Consider the following 18,023-nt stretch of genomic DNA (forward strand, 5'->3'; position numbering starts at 1 on the left):
TATTTTTTAGTTTATTTAAAAGATTTTTAATGTTATTTTTTATCAACTGCTTTCTATTGAATTTATGTTCTTCGGGTTCTTTCAAATACTGTTAGAAATAATAGTCATATTGTAAAGATATCAGTTGGATTTAAGCGGTACTTTAAAGTACCATAGGTAAATAAAGAGTTAAGACTACTTATTTTTACTGTCCAAAATTGAAAATGTATTGTTGTAATTAGGGTTGCATATATTTGCTGTGATTCCAATTATTAGGACGTTTTAGAAAAACAGTTTTATTTACAATTTAACTAAAGAAAGTAAGCATTTGATTTTTACTACGAGCTTCGCCGAGGCAGTGCGCGAGAACGTTCCGAAGAGAAAGAGAGAGAATAGCTTTTTTTTAGAAGTATACCTGGATGATGAGCGGCCGGCAATTACTTCACACACAGCCTCGACGGAGCCTGTAGTTTATATATATCAGATATGATTTATTATAGATATATATGATTTATGGCAGATACATATGATTTATGACAGGCATTCACTACAGTGTCTCAAACATATTAACATTCAGTATGAGGAAAATCGGATAAACTTTTTCAAATCATTTGATGATTTTTTTTCAATCTTTTTTATGCTTTACATTTAAAAAAATTATAACTTGGTTAAATTTTAAAAAAATTAAAATAATTTTTTCGAAAAAAATTTGAAGTCGATAGCAACCTCTAATCAGAAGCATTACATCAAGTTCGATTTTTGTATCTTAAATTAATTCTTAATTTAATAATAGCGATAACGTACACTCAGAAAAATATATTCAATAGCATCGCAAAGCATTTGTGCATAAACGCAAGAACTTAAATATTAAAAAAAATTATTTAAAGCTATTTTTCAAAAATTTATAAAGTTGGAGAAAATATTGCTCAGGAATTAATTAAAAATCATTGAAACGTTAATTTTTTAAAAATTTTAAACTGCTATAAAAGCAATAGTTTTGCAATATTGTCGGAAGCTGTTGATGAAAAATATAACAATATTAATTAGTATTTAATAAAAATGTAATTAAAATTATGAAAAATTTCTTTGCAGTAAAAAAGTTCGAGAAATGAAGCATTTCTAACTGAAAAGTAACTAGGTTCCAAATTTGATAACTCTAAGCACAAGCGTTTCGCCCTGTAAAGTATATTCACCGATTTTTGCATAATACAATTTAGAATTAATTATCATTTTAAAATCAATCAAACATTGTCATATCAAAATCAATCGATCAAATATTCTTTATAACCATTTTATTCCAGAAATTTAGAAAGATATCATCACTAATAACGATTACTTAGAAATCTGTGACAAAACTCACTATCACTTCCATCTTCGACTTCACATTATCTAGAACTACCCACGAAGATATAACTCAGGCTTAACTCAGCAGATTAACCCAAATGAAATGACTCCAAAGGAAACGAAAGTGAACCATCAGAAGAAAAATAATCAACGAAACCGTCTTGTTATGTAACAATCCAATCACCCCCTCTTGGCGGAAGAACATCATCCCCTAATCCGAAGATTTTGTCAAAAAGAACCGGGTGCTTAGCATTAATAAGGGAAATCAGATTAAGAATTAATTCCTTTTTTGTAATTCTAATGAGTTACTAGTTCAACGGAAGAACTGGTTTGATATTCTGAAATAGTCCCGGCCCCTCTTCTCTGAGAAAGTATAAAATCCGAGTGCCGAAGTTGAGTTGGTACATTCAATCGGTACTCCGAATCAAAAACATACCATCCTCTTCTTCCTCAGCTGTCTAATTATGAAGGTAAGCATAGTTGAAATTAGTAATCTCGATGTTTTTTAATTAAATTTTTAAAATTATTTATCTAATGTTTAGCTTATTGTAATCTGTACACTTTCTTCAATATTTTTGTGGAATAATTGATTTACTCTGTGACTCGTAGCTTGTTCTTTTTTGCTCTAGGAATAAAGTAACTAAGTATTAACCATTATTCTTAAAAAAACTGCTTGAATGAACTTGCAAACGAATGATTATCAACATTTTTTTAAATGATTTCCTTGATTTGTTTAATTAGTTTTAATTTTTCTTTTTAAAAAGTTCCTTATTACAATTATTCTTAATAAATAAGCTAATGTCAAAGACGCATTATGGAAAAAAAATGCAAAAAACGAGAATTTTAATGAATTTTGGTAATTAATTTGTCTGTAACTTCTTTTCAAAAATCAGTGATAATTAATTAAATATATCCAATAAAAATAATTCATTCTTTTCATCTAGAGTAATTTATTTAATTCTATATGATAAAAAAATGTATAATATTCTAGTTATCAAAAATGCATAAAAGAAACAGAATCTTTCACAGAATTACTTTTTTGCAATTTTATTACAATTAACTACCTTGTTTAATATTTTTAATCATAAATCAATTGTAGGAATGAGCTAAGACTTAAAATTTCTTAAACAAATATCAAAGTTGGTAAAAATATATTTATGACCATAAGAATATCAAATGAAGTAACAGAACCATAAACTAAGCTCTATTCAGATAGTGATCCTCATAGCAGATACGAAATTCTAACTTTAAAAAAATGTTCAATAAGTTCATTTTAATATCTAAAATAGACTTATCGTGCTTATGAAGATAAAAAAATCTTCGGGATAGTTCTGTTTAGTCTATAACGGAAAGAATTTACAACCACTAACAGCTTGGATGATGAAGTAAATTTGTTCAAAAGTCTCGGAAAAAAGCAAACTCTTCCAAACAATTTTTTATCAAACGATAATGCATGCAGTCTTATTTTTAGATTAAATATTAAATGAATAAATTTATTTAAGCGCCAAAATCTTTTTGAAGAAACTACTTCATAGAAAAAAAGATACTATAATTATTAAAATGAGAATTAAGTTATTAAAATAACAGCATTACAAAATGATCTATTTTTTTTAAAAAAATTCAGAAAAGTTTAAAATTAGACGAAAAGAACCTACAAAATTTGAATTTAATCGAATTTATTTTAATTAGAATACAAATAGAATCCTTCACATGATTTATTCTTTCTGTAAAATCCCAGAATATGGTCTAATGTAAAATTTAGGTACTTTGCTGTTAGCCGGGCACAAGCGAAAAATCGCCAAATAATGTAGAATTCCGCCAAATTTCTTACGCCAAATTCGCGTATGGTTCACAATTGTTGACATTTGCGCCCGACTAACAAAAAAGTACCAAAATTTAATTGATTTTCAATGATTTTGCTTCTAAGTTTCAAACTTAAAAATAGTTTAGAAATACATATAACCAATAGTTTATGTAATATCTATGTTCTACTATAGAGTTTGTTCTACTATGTTCAACTATATGTTCTAGTTTATGTAATATATATGTTCTACTATATTTCAGTCATTTACGTTTATTATTTTCCGCAGATTATTGCAACTCTCCTCGCCCTTTTCGTTGTTTGCTGCCATGCCCAATTGCCACTCGACACTCCTCCTATGCTCACGACTCGGCTTGGAGAAGATGGAACTTCCTCCATTACTCAGTACAGTAGAAACGACGTAAGTTTCGAACCGATGCCATCGCTTTTCTTACAAATCTTCATCAAAAGAAAATCGTATTATTTTCAATATTCTTTTTTAGTTTAACAATCTAGAAAACATTTCCCAGTCTTTTTTTTTTTTTTACCAGAGTATGACTAATGAGTAAAAATATAATGGGGAACAAACGAGTATTCAATAACCCAATTAGCTAATGTTGTTGATAAAAGAAAAAGCGAGAGAAATAGTAATTTAAATGAGATTTATCTAGCAGAAATTCTTGAAAACATTAAACTTAAATACACATGTTTTTCTTTTAAAAAAAATTGTTCGCTTTTCAAAACATCCTTTTATTTTTTAACAGAATAAGCTCACACTTAATATTCATTCTAATTTCCGTAATAAAATTTTTCAAATGATTTTGTATAAGACTATTATTGTGATAAACAAACGATGCCTTCCTTTGAGAAAAAGATGTATTTTTAAACGAATATATTTTCTTATATTGCATCAAAATGATGTAATAAAAAATGTGCTGATACTGATTATAAAGGATGATTTTAATCTATCATCTAATAGTTATAAAGGCTATGTACAAAGAAAAAAGTTGCATTACTAACTCTGAATATTTCAGGACCCAAGCCTTCGTATCAGCTTTAATCACGCCCAATGCATTTTTATTAGAATTATCACCTTTCTATTGAATTTTGTAATTTTAGATTACTAATATTCATATATACTAATTTTGTAAACCCGTCAATATCCTAGTGGATAAAACATGACAATATTGATGAATTTGTAAGTAAGGAAAAACGCTATATTCTATTATTTGAAGTTCAAAACTATCTTTATTTAAAAATGATAGATCAGTTTTTAATTTAGTAACTAATTCCTCGTCGTAGCCCAGCATTTCTCAACCTTGAAGTAATCATATCTCCAGAGGTACATGAAGCGGTGTCAAAGCGTACACGACAAAAAGAGATATAATGATGGGCACTGATAGACTGAATATAAGAGAAAAGAGAGTAGGGGTAGCGTACTGAGAGAAGTGATAACATGTCAAAGTGTACGCTAGTAAAAGAAAACGTTGAGAAATGATACTGAAAGCTTTCCTGGTTTGTTTTCAAGCAAAGCAGACGAACCAAGAATGTTACCTTGTTAGTAAGTAACTACTATCAATTACCTCTCAAATCTTGCAGGCAGGCATTTTACAACCATATGGTGGTGACTAAAAAAAAGCTACAAATTTTACTAGATGATTTAAGCCCGTCTTCATCACACTTTCTTTCTTGAAGAATCCGTTATTCACATATTTGGATACTTATGTTAAGAATTTAAAAGATTATACTTTTCGTTTGACTGGCATGTATTTGCTTATTTTTAATGATGAAATATCTTTTTCAAATTAACATAATTCTTATTTTCTTATCTTGATTTCAGTAATAAGTTTTTAAAATCTTTTCATTTTTTTTTTATTCAGCTTCTTATATTGTCAAATCAAAGACTTCTGGATAATAGCATATCTCATATTCTAAACGTTCGTAAGATAAGAATTTCGATACCACTAATTATCTTATTCCTGTTTTCAGAACCAAGGCAACTACGACTTCGGTTACAACGAGGGCCACAACGAAGGGGGCACCTTCCGCAGGGAGCGGGGCGACGCCTATGGCAGGAAGATAGGCACCTACGGCTACACCAATAACGAAGGTCTCATCCGAATCGTCAACTACGTCGCCGACGAGAACGGATTCCGAGCCGAACTCAAGTCCACCGAACCTGGTGTCGACGAGAAAGAGCCAGCTTCTGTCATTGTCTTCAAGGAAGACACACCAACCCTCATGACCTACCCTGGACCTGAAGCAGCCTCTGTGCCAGATGCCAATGGCAACATTCCAGGAGTACCAGCAGCTGCATCACAGCCTCAGCAATATATAGCTCAACCTCAGCAATATGCAGCTCAGCCGCAGCAGTATGCAGCTCAACCCCAGCAGTATGCAGCTCAGCCCTTACAATTCTCCGCCTCAGCACCCTATCCAGTTGCAGTAGCCGCAGCAGCTCAGCAAACTGGCAATGTCCGAGTCAATATGAATTTTCCCTATGGAAGTTATTCCTATTCCTACTAAAAAAATGTCAAATGAAATCGACTGTTACTGTTTTTTTGTTCAATAAAATTAATGTTTGAATGAAATTCTGGTTTAGTGTTTCGTAATAGATCTGACTACATAAAAATATCTAAATTTTTCATAATTTTGAATACATGCAGATGTAATTCGATGCAGTTTACAATGTAGAGTTGTTTATTACATTTGGACTTCCTTTCTTTTATCAGTATATGGATAAAACACTTTGTATTAATTTAATTGAAAGAACTAATATAATTGAGTTCAGTTCTTTTCTATACTTTGCAAAATGTCTATTAATCGAAATTCAGAAATTCAAGGTTTTTATGTTTAATTTTAAAAATTGGTATTTTAATAACTATTCCATGTTATTTTAAAAATAATTCATTCTTTAACATTTTCGTTTGCTTGATAAAATTATTTCAAATTTCCTTAATATGAAACCAACCGTTATAAACGATAATCTAAATTTAACTGAAATATAATATAAAATATAAAATATATATGATAGTTTAGAACAGAACTTTTTTTGTTTTTTTAAGATAATTTCTTTAAAGATTGCTAATTACAAATTCTTTGCAAAAAAGAATAAAGTATAGATTTTAAAAACAATAATAACATCCTCTTTCAAATTATTATATCAATTAATATCTAACCGCATGCTTGCATTAATAAATATAATTCTCTACACAAAAATATTCAAAATTCTTGTTTGTATTGTTTTATAAAAGAAGTATTGAATAATTGTTATTTGATGCTTATTTAAATAAAGTTTTTTTTTATGGAAAACATATAAACCTGCATTCGATTTTGCCAAGAGTAGATACTTTTTTATGTGTTTAAGCACATAGTATCTACTTTTTGGAGATGCACGAATGCTTGAATGCTGCATCACAGCTGATAATTTCACGCAATTTTCATTCATCTAATTACGAGTACAGTTTTATTCCTATCTAAGTAACTTCAAAGTGTATAATTCCATTGAAGAAATGTTACAGATTTATAAAAATAAAACAATATTACTTAAAAGGAATATGGATACTTTTACATGCTCTTTTTTTCGCTTTCATACTTATAAATCTGGAATATTATGTTTATTATTTGTATTATTTTGTCATCAATTTTTCCCTAATTTTTTTAATGTACTAGAATTCAGAAATTTTGTAAAGTTATGCGTACTTTGTAACAATACAAGCTTTTAATATTTTCATAATTTAATTGTCCATCAGTTGCTTCATTTCATATATTTTTTCATCACGAATAACACTGTTTAATTTAAATATTTAGAAAAATTGATAGCAGGCTTCAAAATAGTTGCCTTAATAATATATTTTAATTATTAAAAAGCATGAAATAAAAACTTTTTTTAGAAACAAACTTTTACATACATATTTTGAATTGTCATGAATAGTTTAAATCGATAACTGAGAGTGTGGTTAAAATAAAATAATATAAGCGAGGGGTTATATTCCTTAATCCACTCGCCATGTGAAATTAACCCAAAATTATGAAACAGTTACTAACAGTTATTTGCAATGACCATTTAGCTAGAAGGAAATAATTTTCTTTAATAAAATCAATGTTTGAGGGTTTATGTTAAAAAATGAATTATCACTATAATGATTAATTAATAATTTTTTTAAAAATTTATACTATCATCCTATTTAATTATGAATATAGATTACAAAATTTACATAGATTACAAAATTACAAAAAAAGCATGCATTTTGATGTTAGAATGGTATTATACATATCTTATTTGAATTGCTGGCGATGAGTCATTCTTTTTTAAAAAAAGAAAAATATTTTTCATCAAAACTTTTTTAACCTTAATTTAATTAATATTCATTTTTTTAAAAAATTTCGTTAATATAGAAAAAAAGCTTAATATTTGCAAATGTATGTCTCAAATATTTATTTTAATAGTATTTGTATTTAAAATGTAATCAAATATGTATCGAAATTTGAAATAAAAAATTTTAATATATATCCGGATTTCAAATTGTTTCCTAAAGAAAATTGTAAAATAATCCATCTAATTTCATTTTTTAAAAATAAATACCTCAACAAAAAAGATAAGTTTTCCAAAAATATTATAACTTTATTATGAAAGTGAACAAATTAAAATCATCTATAAATTCCTTCAGAACTTTGAAATTCTGAGTGAAATTTTGCACATAAATTTTTAAAAGCAGAAGGCCTCATTCTTAATTAAAAGCATTCCCTTAAAATAACATGATACTGTATTGTATTTCTCCGATCATCATAAATTCCATGTAAAATATTTTTAAAAATCCTAAACCATTAAATATTTATATTTATTTTATACTAATACTATATATATATATATATATATATATATATATATATATATATATATATATATATATATATATATATATATATATATATATATATATATATATATATGTATATATATATATGGAAATTCTTTCAGTGGTTCACTTTTAAGTAATTTTTTTGCTTTTTATTCATGAAACCCCTTTTTAAATTAAATGTTTTTAGTACATTTCTCTTACATTTTTCTGTTATCTCCAAACCGAATTAAATTAAACACCTACGATTCAGATTTAAAATGGTTGAGTTTACAATTTCTTCTGGAAATTTTAAAATTTATTGCGGAGAATCATTATTAAATAGTCGTAAATATTTCTACAATGATAACAAAAATTTGATTCAGGGTACCTATCTAAGACACAAAAAAAGTATTAATATCAATCATTAAAAAAAACTTTCATCAACAGAATGTCTCTGATTTTTTAAACTTTTATTTTACTTCTAAAATACTTTTAAAATTTGAGAAAACCCACTGATTAACCGAACTCAAAGAATATTATCAAAAAATTTATGTTGTTTTTATTTACAATAAATTTTATGATCATTAATAAAAGTAAATGTTGAATCGTTCTTTTTTAATCATGAGATTTTTTTAAGTTATAATACTTAATTTGGTTATTACTATCATCATCAATGTTATAAACGTCATTATACAACTCTTAAGTGTGTTCAAATCGCCATTTGTAAGAAAAGATCAAATTTAAGTAGAAATTCATGTAAATAACCTCACTTACATGTAATCGCATCGTCCTCTATAGCTGGAGGAAAAAAATTGTGCGTACTCAGTATCACCCACATGCGATCATCTATCACTACTCTCATCAGTGAAATTGGAATAAAACTTTTAATTTTTTCTTATTTGAGAATTCTTTCTTCGCTCATTCCTCTTTAAATGGCAATTACTAAATTCAGAAAGACTGTGAAGTGGAGTTTAAGAAAGGTAGTCAGTATTAGTTTATTAATTTTTATTCAATAAGAACCATATACAATTATTTAGAACAATACATTTCACTTAAAACAATAATTAAAAATAGATATGTAAGGTTTTAAGTACAGTCGCTGGCATGTGAACATACTGCTTAGCAATAGAAATGTAATTTCATAAGTAACTATAATGTTCTTTGGAATATCATATCATTAATCAGTAAAATACATCTAGAACTGCGATTGTTTGCAATTAGAACAATCATATTTATTTAATATTTCTCAGCATTCCTCCCTTTGAGCGTATTGTGAAATGCTATCTTAGTGAAGCAATTATATAACAATCTAATACTATTGAAAATTGAAATTTAATTTTAATTGTCAGAAGAGTCAGCGGTAGTCAGAAGATTCAAGCATTTTAAGGCTCTAGGCAGTAAGGTAGTATAGCCTTTGTAGTGAGGCAATGTATCAGTGGGCCTTTTTATTAATATTATAATCAATTTTTCTTCGTATTTAAGCACCGTTTTAACTAAATTAACATGTTATTATTATGTTGAAGGCTATCTTTTTTATTTTGGTAACTTTATAAACATATATATTTCCTATTGTTTATTCATTTATTATGATTCCTAATTGGTAGACATTAGAGTTTGTACTGTAATGTTATTTAAGTAGACGCTCAGTGTTTATACATGCTACAATAACTAAGTGGATGTAATCTGCTAAATTGTCAAAAAAAGGCATTATTTTATAATTCATAGAATTTATAATTTTTACACCTTTCAGTTGTTAATTAGTTTAATAATATCTTTTTTAATTTATCTCCGACACCCCTCAGCCCTCCGGCCTTACACCGGTGACTATTTGAAAATATGCATTTGAGAAGGGTTTAGATAAAAAAAAAAAACAAATTCGCAACGAAGGTTTTCGCATTAGAAAAGGAATGTCCTATCAGCAACTGTCTTGTCTGTGAACAACCAAAGATTATTTCAGAAATAAATACCCAAAAAATCCTCCATCAAGTAATTCATTCAGAAATGTTTAAAAGAAATCCATCATAACTTTGACTTCCTTATAACGTTTTCAATCATTGTCTCCTAAATAACATATTGATATTGTCCAAAAGGAGACCCCACATTTACTTGAGCAGAACCTTGACTGCCACCACCACTGGCCACCACATAATCTTTTACTGGATCACTGTCGGACACATAAGTAACTGATGAACTGGCAGCAGGTGAAGGTGACTGTTGTAGTGGTACTCCAGTGGGTCCGAGAGCCAGTGCAACAGGGTCCGGCTCCTGCTCTTTTGTTATAATTACACTTGCCGGATTGGAGGCAATCACTCCAGGCTCGTTGGTGAGAACTTCAGCTCGATATCCGGCTTCGTCAGCGACATATGTAACAATCCGGATTAGACCGTTTCTTGTGGTGTAACCGTAAGATCCGGTACGGGTACCGTTGATGTAACCTTTCTCTCTATAAAATGATGCCCCACCCGTCAGCTGGTTCTCGTTGTAGCCCATGTCATAGTTGCCCTGTGCCTACAAAAGAATTTATTTATGTAATAAAAACAAATAATTTGAGACGCACAATAGCAAATAATTTTGATTCTTCTTAGATATCTCAATATAAACAAAGAATAGGAATCTTTTTTTGAAAAAGGAAGCGTTAAGATGGCTTATGCAGGCTCAGTACAAAATGATTTCATTCATTTAGCCTTATATTTATAAAAAAAAATGTTGTCATGTGCCAAGATTTTAGTATTCAACATTGATATCTTAATAATCACACAAAGATCGATAAACTTTTCAATTTTTTATGATTTTATTTCTAATTTTTTTAATGATAATGAATTGCATTAATCTACTTTTCATTATCAAATGAGTTTTCTTTTTAATTTAGAAACGTCATTTTTTTTCTCCGTTCAGTTTTAATATGCATGTTATGACTAAACTTTTCAGCAGAAAAATAAAATGTCCCTTTTAGTGCAAACTTTTGAATAAATTATAGAAGAGATTACATTAGAATTGACAGTGAATTAATTATACAGAAGAAGAAAAATGTCCATTAATTTGGGGGGAATTGTACCGAATCTTTCTAAATTTGCATGCATATCCAAAAAGATAAAATATGATACTATATTTAGGAAAAAAACTGTCCAACCTTTAAGATTTTTGAGAAGAGACTCCTTTTACTTCCAAGTATGCAGTTACGTTATATACAAAAGGTGAAAACAGGTACATAAAGAAATAAAATTTCTTTAACCTACACACAAAAACAAATTACTCAAAAAATGCATAAAAGAGTTTGAATTTGAATTAATGAAAAAGAATAAGTATTAAGCTATCAAAAGCATTTAAAGTTCTTTTTTAATTGATCGAAATTATCCTTTCATTAATATGTGTGTATCTTAAAGACCATTTCAAAAATAGAAAGAAAAAAAAAACAGAAATGGATTCAACCACGTGGTCTTAAAAAAAATTTGCGTGTCCTGGGCTAAAATAATTTGACGGCCCATCAAAACTGTAACCCTGAATTTGGATATCTATGATCCAATATCCCACAAAAACAGTTGTGAAGGAAAACAACACGACCTATTCTCTGAAATTATGTCTTGAAACTTTATCAGGAGACGGCTTTTCAAAATGAGATTTTTTTATCCCTTTTGACAACCCGACCGTATAAATAATTAATGTCAAGGATTAAATTAAAATAATAATATTCATAAAAATAATTTTTAAACTAATATTTGTATCTACTTAGCTTTATAAAATAGATAGCTTTATGGTTACAATTCTTAATCGCATTTTAAATTTAAACATATTTAAAATTATAATAAAACTAATTTTTTTAATTCAAAATTAAAATGAAATCAGTATAATAAATTTTTATGCGTCTTTAAAATAATAGCACTTCTAAGCTACCGCATAATTAACCATTTGGATATCAGGTCCTAAACTCAACACTTCAGATACACGACTTTTTTTTTTTTTTTTTGCTAGTAAAAACTTTGGTCTTTTTCTCATAATAATAGTAAAAGAATGAATATCTTTTATATTTGTTTTAAACATACTTCCTATATTATGAAAAAAAAAATGCGCATACAAATAAATGGGCATAAAATACATATAAAATATTCACTTAAAAATATGTATATAAAGAATTTTCTCATATGCGTAAAATATTGATAATGTGAAACTATAATTTTGACTTCAAAGAACTTACATCTATATTTCTAATTGTAGTTAACGTATCTTTTCCATCTAGACCAACAGGTATTGTCATTTCTTGAGTTTTCACGGCCACTACGACCATAGCAAAGCCTAAAATAAATACTTCGACCTAAAATAAAAAGAAACATTAGTCTCATAGAATTATTTTAACAGTCATTCTTTGCTACAGAAATGTTCCTTCAAACCATTAGAACAATTTAAATTTTTTTAAATCTGAAAATGGATACATAATTTGAATTTAACACTTCAGTGAGATATTGGGTTTAAGCTTAATATAAATAAAAGCTTTTGTGAGTATTTACGTATGTAGATTTATATGTATGTTCAGCATCCCCCCCCCCACCTTTAAATAATGAACCAATTTCATAACGATTCGGTATAATTCGATTGTATTCGGTATAATTCGATTTGTATAATGATTCTTCAATACAAGAGAAGGAATACTATCTCATTTTTAAAGAGCAAAAGTTAATTAAATATTCAATTAATTAGAAATTAATAGAAATTTTGCAGTTTATCTGCAGAATTTTGAAGCAAATATTGTTGCAAGAAATAGTTCAATACTCTCTTAAAATTCTAAACTTCACCATTCCAATGATATCAATTCCATTTCTGTACAATATTTTTTTTTCAATTGTAATTAATTTTTTTTTATTCAAAGAATAAAAATTAATAATAATATTGAACTAATAACATTATTTTTTAAATTTCTGTTTATTTTAATATATATTTTTATCGAACTTTCATTTGCTTCTATGCAGTTATTTAACGATACCTAAACGTTACGCATAAGTCTTTAACGAAGACAAGAAAATTAAAACTCTAGAGGAAGTCCTCACAAAATGCAAAATATAAACATTTCAATGATATAAATTTTATTTTTGTTCAGTTTTCCTACAATTTTTATTAATTCCTTAGAAAATTTAACTCAGATAGTTTAGAAATAAGGAAATTTGTCGTACTGCTTTACGGTACAATGTTAAAATTTTGAACTACTCTAATTTTTTTTTAAATCTCTCTTTTATTTTATACATTATACATTAATCTTTTATTATTATTTCAAATGGCATTAAAATAGTGATTTAAAATTGTCTAAAAGCAAACATAGGTCAATTGCTCATATGGAGGCAGGAAAAATAAGACTTTTCTCAACAAATGAAACAAACGCTCAACGACAACAGCAACTTCAAGTTATGAGAAACAATCAAACTTTTGATTGTTTTCAATAATAACTTCGGAGGAAATTATTCCACATAAAACATTAATAAATCATCTTAAAATTCAAAATGGTTATCTTCCCAATTATATTAATTTCATTTCTGAGCAAATATTTCACTCGATATTATTTTTTCTTAATTTAGCGCAGACGATTCTGAAGTAAGAAAATTTATAAGTGCACCTCTTTCAAGGCAATGTTAAGACTTCGAACTACTCTACCACTACTTTTTTAAATTTCTTTTTTATTTTAATACATATCAGTTGACATTATTTTTTAAATTTTAAAATAGAGATTTAATGATACCAAAAGAAAGCTAAGTACCGCTTAAATTCAAACGAATGCTCGAAAAATAATTTTTTCATGAATAAACGAAATATATTCTAATGTTAATGAACAAGAAAATATATATATGAAGAGCTATTAATAAAACAATGAGCGATATTTTAAAAGAACATTAAAAAAACAGAGATGATTTAACAATTTGTATTAGAAAATTATTGACTTAGTTTTTTTTCAAGATTTTTATTAATAAAAGAATTAACTATTTAACCAATGATTCTTTAAACCTTTCTTATATTTCAGCATTAGTGAACAAAATTTTCCAGACTAATATAAAAAATAAATTTACGAAGAAAAATCAGTTATTGGTTTTTTTTAAAATCGTTTGATTCATTGGATATTTTAATTTTAATTAAAAAGCATTTCAGATAATAAAAGCATTTTCTTATATTAACGCTGTGCATAGACAGATTTAGTACTGCAAACGATAAAAAGATTATAATGTTTTATATAAAAGTAATTTCTACATTAAAAGAATCATACAAGAAAAGATTTGAATCCGAACAATGCGGTAGTTATTTATAAAATATATTTGGCAATCTTAATTTAATAAAACTTTAGGTAGATAATTGCAGCCGATAGATTTACGGCATGAATTATTAAGTGCTCATTGAGGATGAAAAATTCTGATCTTTTCGAAATTTTACTCCTTGTAATTTACTGATCATGTGGATTTAATTATTCAAAATAATGCACAAATTTATCATTTCTAGTTTTAAAAAGAACAAATGTAAAGAAGATTCGAATTTCTAAACCGAAATATCGCAGCATGATAATGATTAAGATTGTTACTTTATTTTTTACCTGTCTTTATTTTTTAAAACGTACTCTTAATTAAGTAGCATACTTAAAAACATACATATGTGAAAGTGCGTATTGTATTTTTATTAGATTTTAATTAAAAAAACTAATTAAAAATTTGGAAATTCATTTCTTAATGAACATCACTACTCCAGAAGTAACTGCATGCCAAATTTGTTAATTTAGTCTTCTACAAATTACTGCACGTGGAAATTAAAAAAAATAAAAATTATCAAAAATAAAAATTCTATATCAGAATTAATATCCAAGGAATTATATTTTGAATTTAACATTAGAAAACTCAATCTATATAATAATTTAATGAAACCACGAAATTGATTTGAATTTTATTATAATAATAGAAACATTGTTATTACTTGTGTATCAAATTAAATTTTAAAACTTTTCGTGAACTTAAATCAGTTGCACTAAAAAGTCAATATTTCTTTACGTTTTAAGAAAATGCAGAGATCATTTTTGTGCAATAATATTTTCGGAAAAAATAGTAGAAAACGCCAAAAATTGCATATTTTTTATTAACACATTTTTATTTGAAATAAATGCCGGCGTCCTGTTCTGGGAGTAACGCGTCTTCCCCGTGATCTGGGCGTCCTGGTTCGGCCATGGTTGTTCTTCACCATGTGTTCTCACTATGAGGTGTGTGAATGTGCCCCCCTGTAAAAAGGGGTTGTGCAAGTGAATATGTGAGTTTCATCTTCGTACGAGCTAGAAGTCAGACTTCTGCCCTCGGGTGTTCAGGGATCTTTACCCTCAGAAGCTACTGCACCCCCTTTTTTTTTCTTGGCATCATCATCATCATTATATCCTCATAATACGACATCATCATCATCCTTATATGAAATAAACATTACATGCTTGGAGTAATCATAGAATTGAAATAAACATTGCATGGTGAAGAAAAAGAGCGAACTTTCATCAAAATTTTTAAAAAACACAAACTGTACACAAAGTCATGTAAACATTCATTCATTTATTTTATATGTTTTATACCCTATTAGCACGAAATACCCACCAATATTGTTACGACATCCTAACAATATTGCCTGGCATTCAAAATACTGAAGAACATTGTAGAGATATCGAAAAATATCATGTGTTGATAGGGTGTATATATATATATATATAAATAAAGATAGATAGATAGATAGAATATAGAATAAGTGCAGATAGACAGAAAACTTTGAAACTGAAGTTGACAACTGCCATCAAGAGTCTGAAATGAATAATTCTTTTTAAATATTTGCAAAGTAAAATGAAACTTAAAATTGAATAACAATAAATAATTTCCTTATTCATATTTCTTTTGAATGTTAAAAATCATCTCGCAAAATCGGGAAGCATAAAGGATGAAAACACAAAACAACCATTTTGTTCTCCATTTTGCAATTAATTTATCTAACATGATTCATACGATCGAAATTTCTAAGGATTCAAAATACATCTACATACCTTCATGTTCTTCTGGAGGAATCGCCTTCTGTATTTCCGAAAGTAATCGAAAGATTCAAACGTCATTATAAGCAGGATGCACCTGACAAGACAGATCGATGTTTCTTACCTAAGAGTGGGATTTCACCACGGGGAATAAATGTCACCATAACTCAGCATCATGTCTTCATGTTCTCGTTTACAAATGACCCATTGATTTACAGAGATGTCCAGGCATTGTGGTTAAGCAATGCCAGATTTCGGAGATCTCGTGGTTGAAGTATGACTTTTTTACTTCTAGAAAATACAAGATTATTTGCACTTAATATCGTGATTCGCATTCTATTGTATTGCTTCTATATGAGAATACAAATTACCTGCAGACAAGTTCGGAAACATAGAGAAATGTCTACTTTTATTTATTTTTAATGCAATAATAAATGATCAACTTTTAAAAATAAGTAAATAAATTTAATACAAGATATTTTGCTATTATATCAAAATATTGTTTGCAAAAAATGCCTTAATTCATTTTGATCTTATGAGCTTTTATAGTATTATGACCAATTCTTATTTTAATGCAACATAAAAATTTCTTTAAATTTACCGGGAAAATAATGTGCATTATTTTAAGTAAGGTATGGCCGAATTTTTTTTTACAAATCTAAGAAGACACTAATATCCACACTAAAGCGAGCAATAAAAATGATTTTTTTAAGAAAAGGAATTGCTATGTGAAAAAATTTACTTAAATCAAAATTAACTCATGAATTATATATTACGAAGAAAAAAAATTCAATGTTATCTGTTAGAAATGCTAAAAAATCTGTTAGCAGAGTAACTAAAGTTTCAGCATTGGTAAGCAACATTTCCCAATAATTGGGTAAATTATATTTGTCTGTATATTAGTTCGAACAGTAAAACAGATTTAAAATACTGAAAGTTTGAAAATGTTTGACTGAATCCATCAGTATTGTGCTGCAACCTTTTTTTTCAATTAATCTTTCAGCACAGTACATATTTTGAAAGATTCGACATCTTTACTTTAAAAAAAATAAAAAAATACTGGATGCGACCTTTGCTTTTATTTATGAATGATCCTTAATAACCCTTTATGAATTATCATTAATGAATAAAATATTAGATAGCATAAGTTTTCGACAAAACCATTTCTAATATGATAAACCTTTTCCATAGAACAGTCAATTATATTGAAGTCAGGAGCACCAGTTACTCCGTAGACGGATCAATTTTGAGAACTTAAGCCAAACTTGGGTAGATAGTCCTCAACGAGTTCGTCTCCTGTGATGTTTTCACAGTAGATACACTTATGAGCAATTCTTCTGAAATCAATAAAAGGATGTATATCCATTATATTAAATTGCTGAAATTATTAAAATTCTTTCAGAAAGTTATTATTTAGCCATTTAAGAAAATTCCACATGACCTGAAATATATGAAAGTTTGATACATATTGATTTTCTCAAGAAAGAAGAATGAAGCAGGCAATTATTAAGTACAGTTGCAATGTATTTTAATATGCATGTAGACGCAGAATGCATTTTTCTTAAAATTTTCCTTTTAAAATTTAATTTGTTTTTCTTACATGATGGTCCTTCATGATTTGTTAAGGACACTTTTTAAAAATTGTGATGATTAATAATTTGAGTTATTAATGTTTTTTGGTCTTTAAGTGAATTGTAGGGGGCATAAGATTTACTATATAACTCTATTGTGTGCACGCGCGCGTGTGTGTGGCAATTATTTTTTTACTCATTTCAATACAAACTCCGTAATTGCGAGTATTTCCTTTCCCAAGCTTCAGAGTCTGAACGTAATTGAAGTTAAAATTTCGGAAATTCCTTTTTCTGTAGCTTCATAAGCTCCGGATCCATTTCCTGTCCCCCCCCCTCCATTTTTGTGAGTGTGTGTGTTATCCGCTGGTCATGAGTTTAAAAAAGAGACTTTTAAATTTAAATTTAGACTTTTTAAACAATTCAAAAAATGAAGCATTATTTTCAATAATAAAAATGACATTAAAGATGTTTAA

The 18,023-nt window shown here is 27.8% G+C and overlaps 2 protein-coding genes across 2 annotated transcripts; one reads left to right on the plus strand and one right to left on the minus strand.

The window, feature by feature from the left end:
* Nucleotides 1–1,670: 1,670 nt before the first annotated feature.
* Nucleotides 1,671–5,715, plus strand: LOC129966525 (adult-specific rigid cuticular protein 15.7-like). Its single transcript, XM_056080962.1, has 3 exons — nt 1,671–1,793; nt 3,414–3,545; nt 5,114–5,715. The coding sequence occupies exons 1-3, from the start codon at nt 1,788–1,790 to the stop codon at nt 5,648–5,650; spliced, it is 675 nt and encodes a 224-aa protein (XP_055936937.1). The 5' UTR covers nt 1,671–1,787; the 3' UTR covers nt 5,651–5,715.
* A 3,240-nt stretch (nt 5,716–8,955) lies between these two features.
* On the minus strand, nt 8,956–16,049 carry LOC129966144 (adult-specific rigid cuticular protein 15.7-like). The gene is made up of 3 exons (XM_056080532.1): nt 15,995–16,049; nt 12,158–12,274; nt 8,956–10,473 (listed from the first exon to the last, which is right to left on the minus strand). The coding sequence occupies exons 1-3, from the start codon at nt 15,998–16,000 to the stop codon at nt 10,027–10,029; spliced, it is 570 nt and encodes a 189-aa protein (XP_055936507.1). The 5' UTR covers nt 16,001–16,049; the 3' UTR covers nt 8,956–10,026.
* Nucleotides 16,050–18,023: the final 1,974 nt, after the last annotated feature.

The sequence above is a fragment of the Argiope bruennichi genome, chromosome 4, assembly GCF_947563725.1.
Source record: "Argiope bruennichi chromosome 4, qqArgBrue1.1, whole genome shotgun sequence".
Classification (NCBI taxonomy): domain Eukaryota; kingdom Metazoa; phylum Arthropoda; class Arachnida; order Araneae; family Araneidae; genus Argiope; species Argiope bruennichi.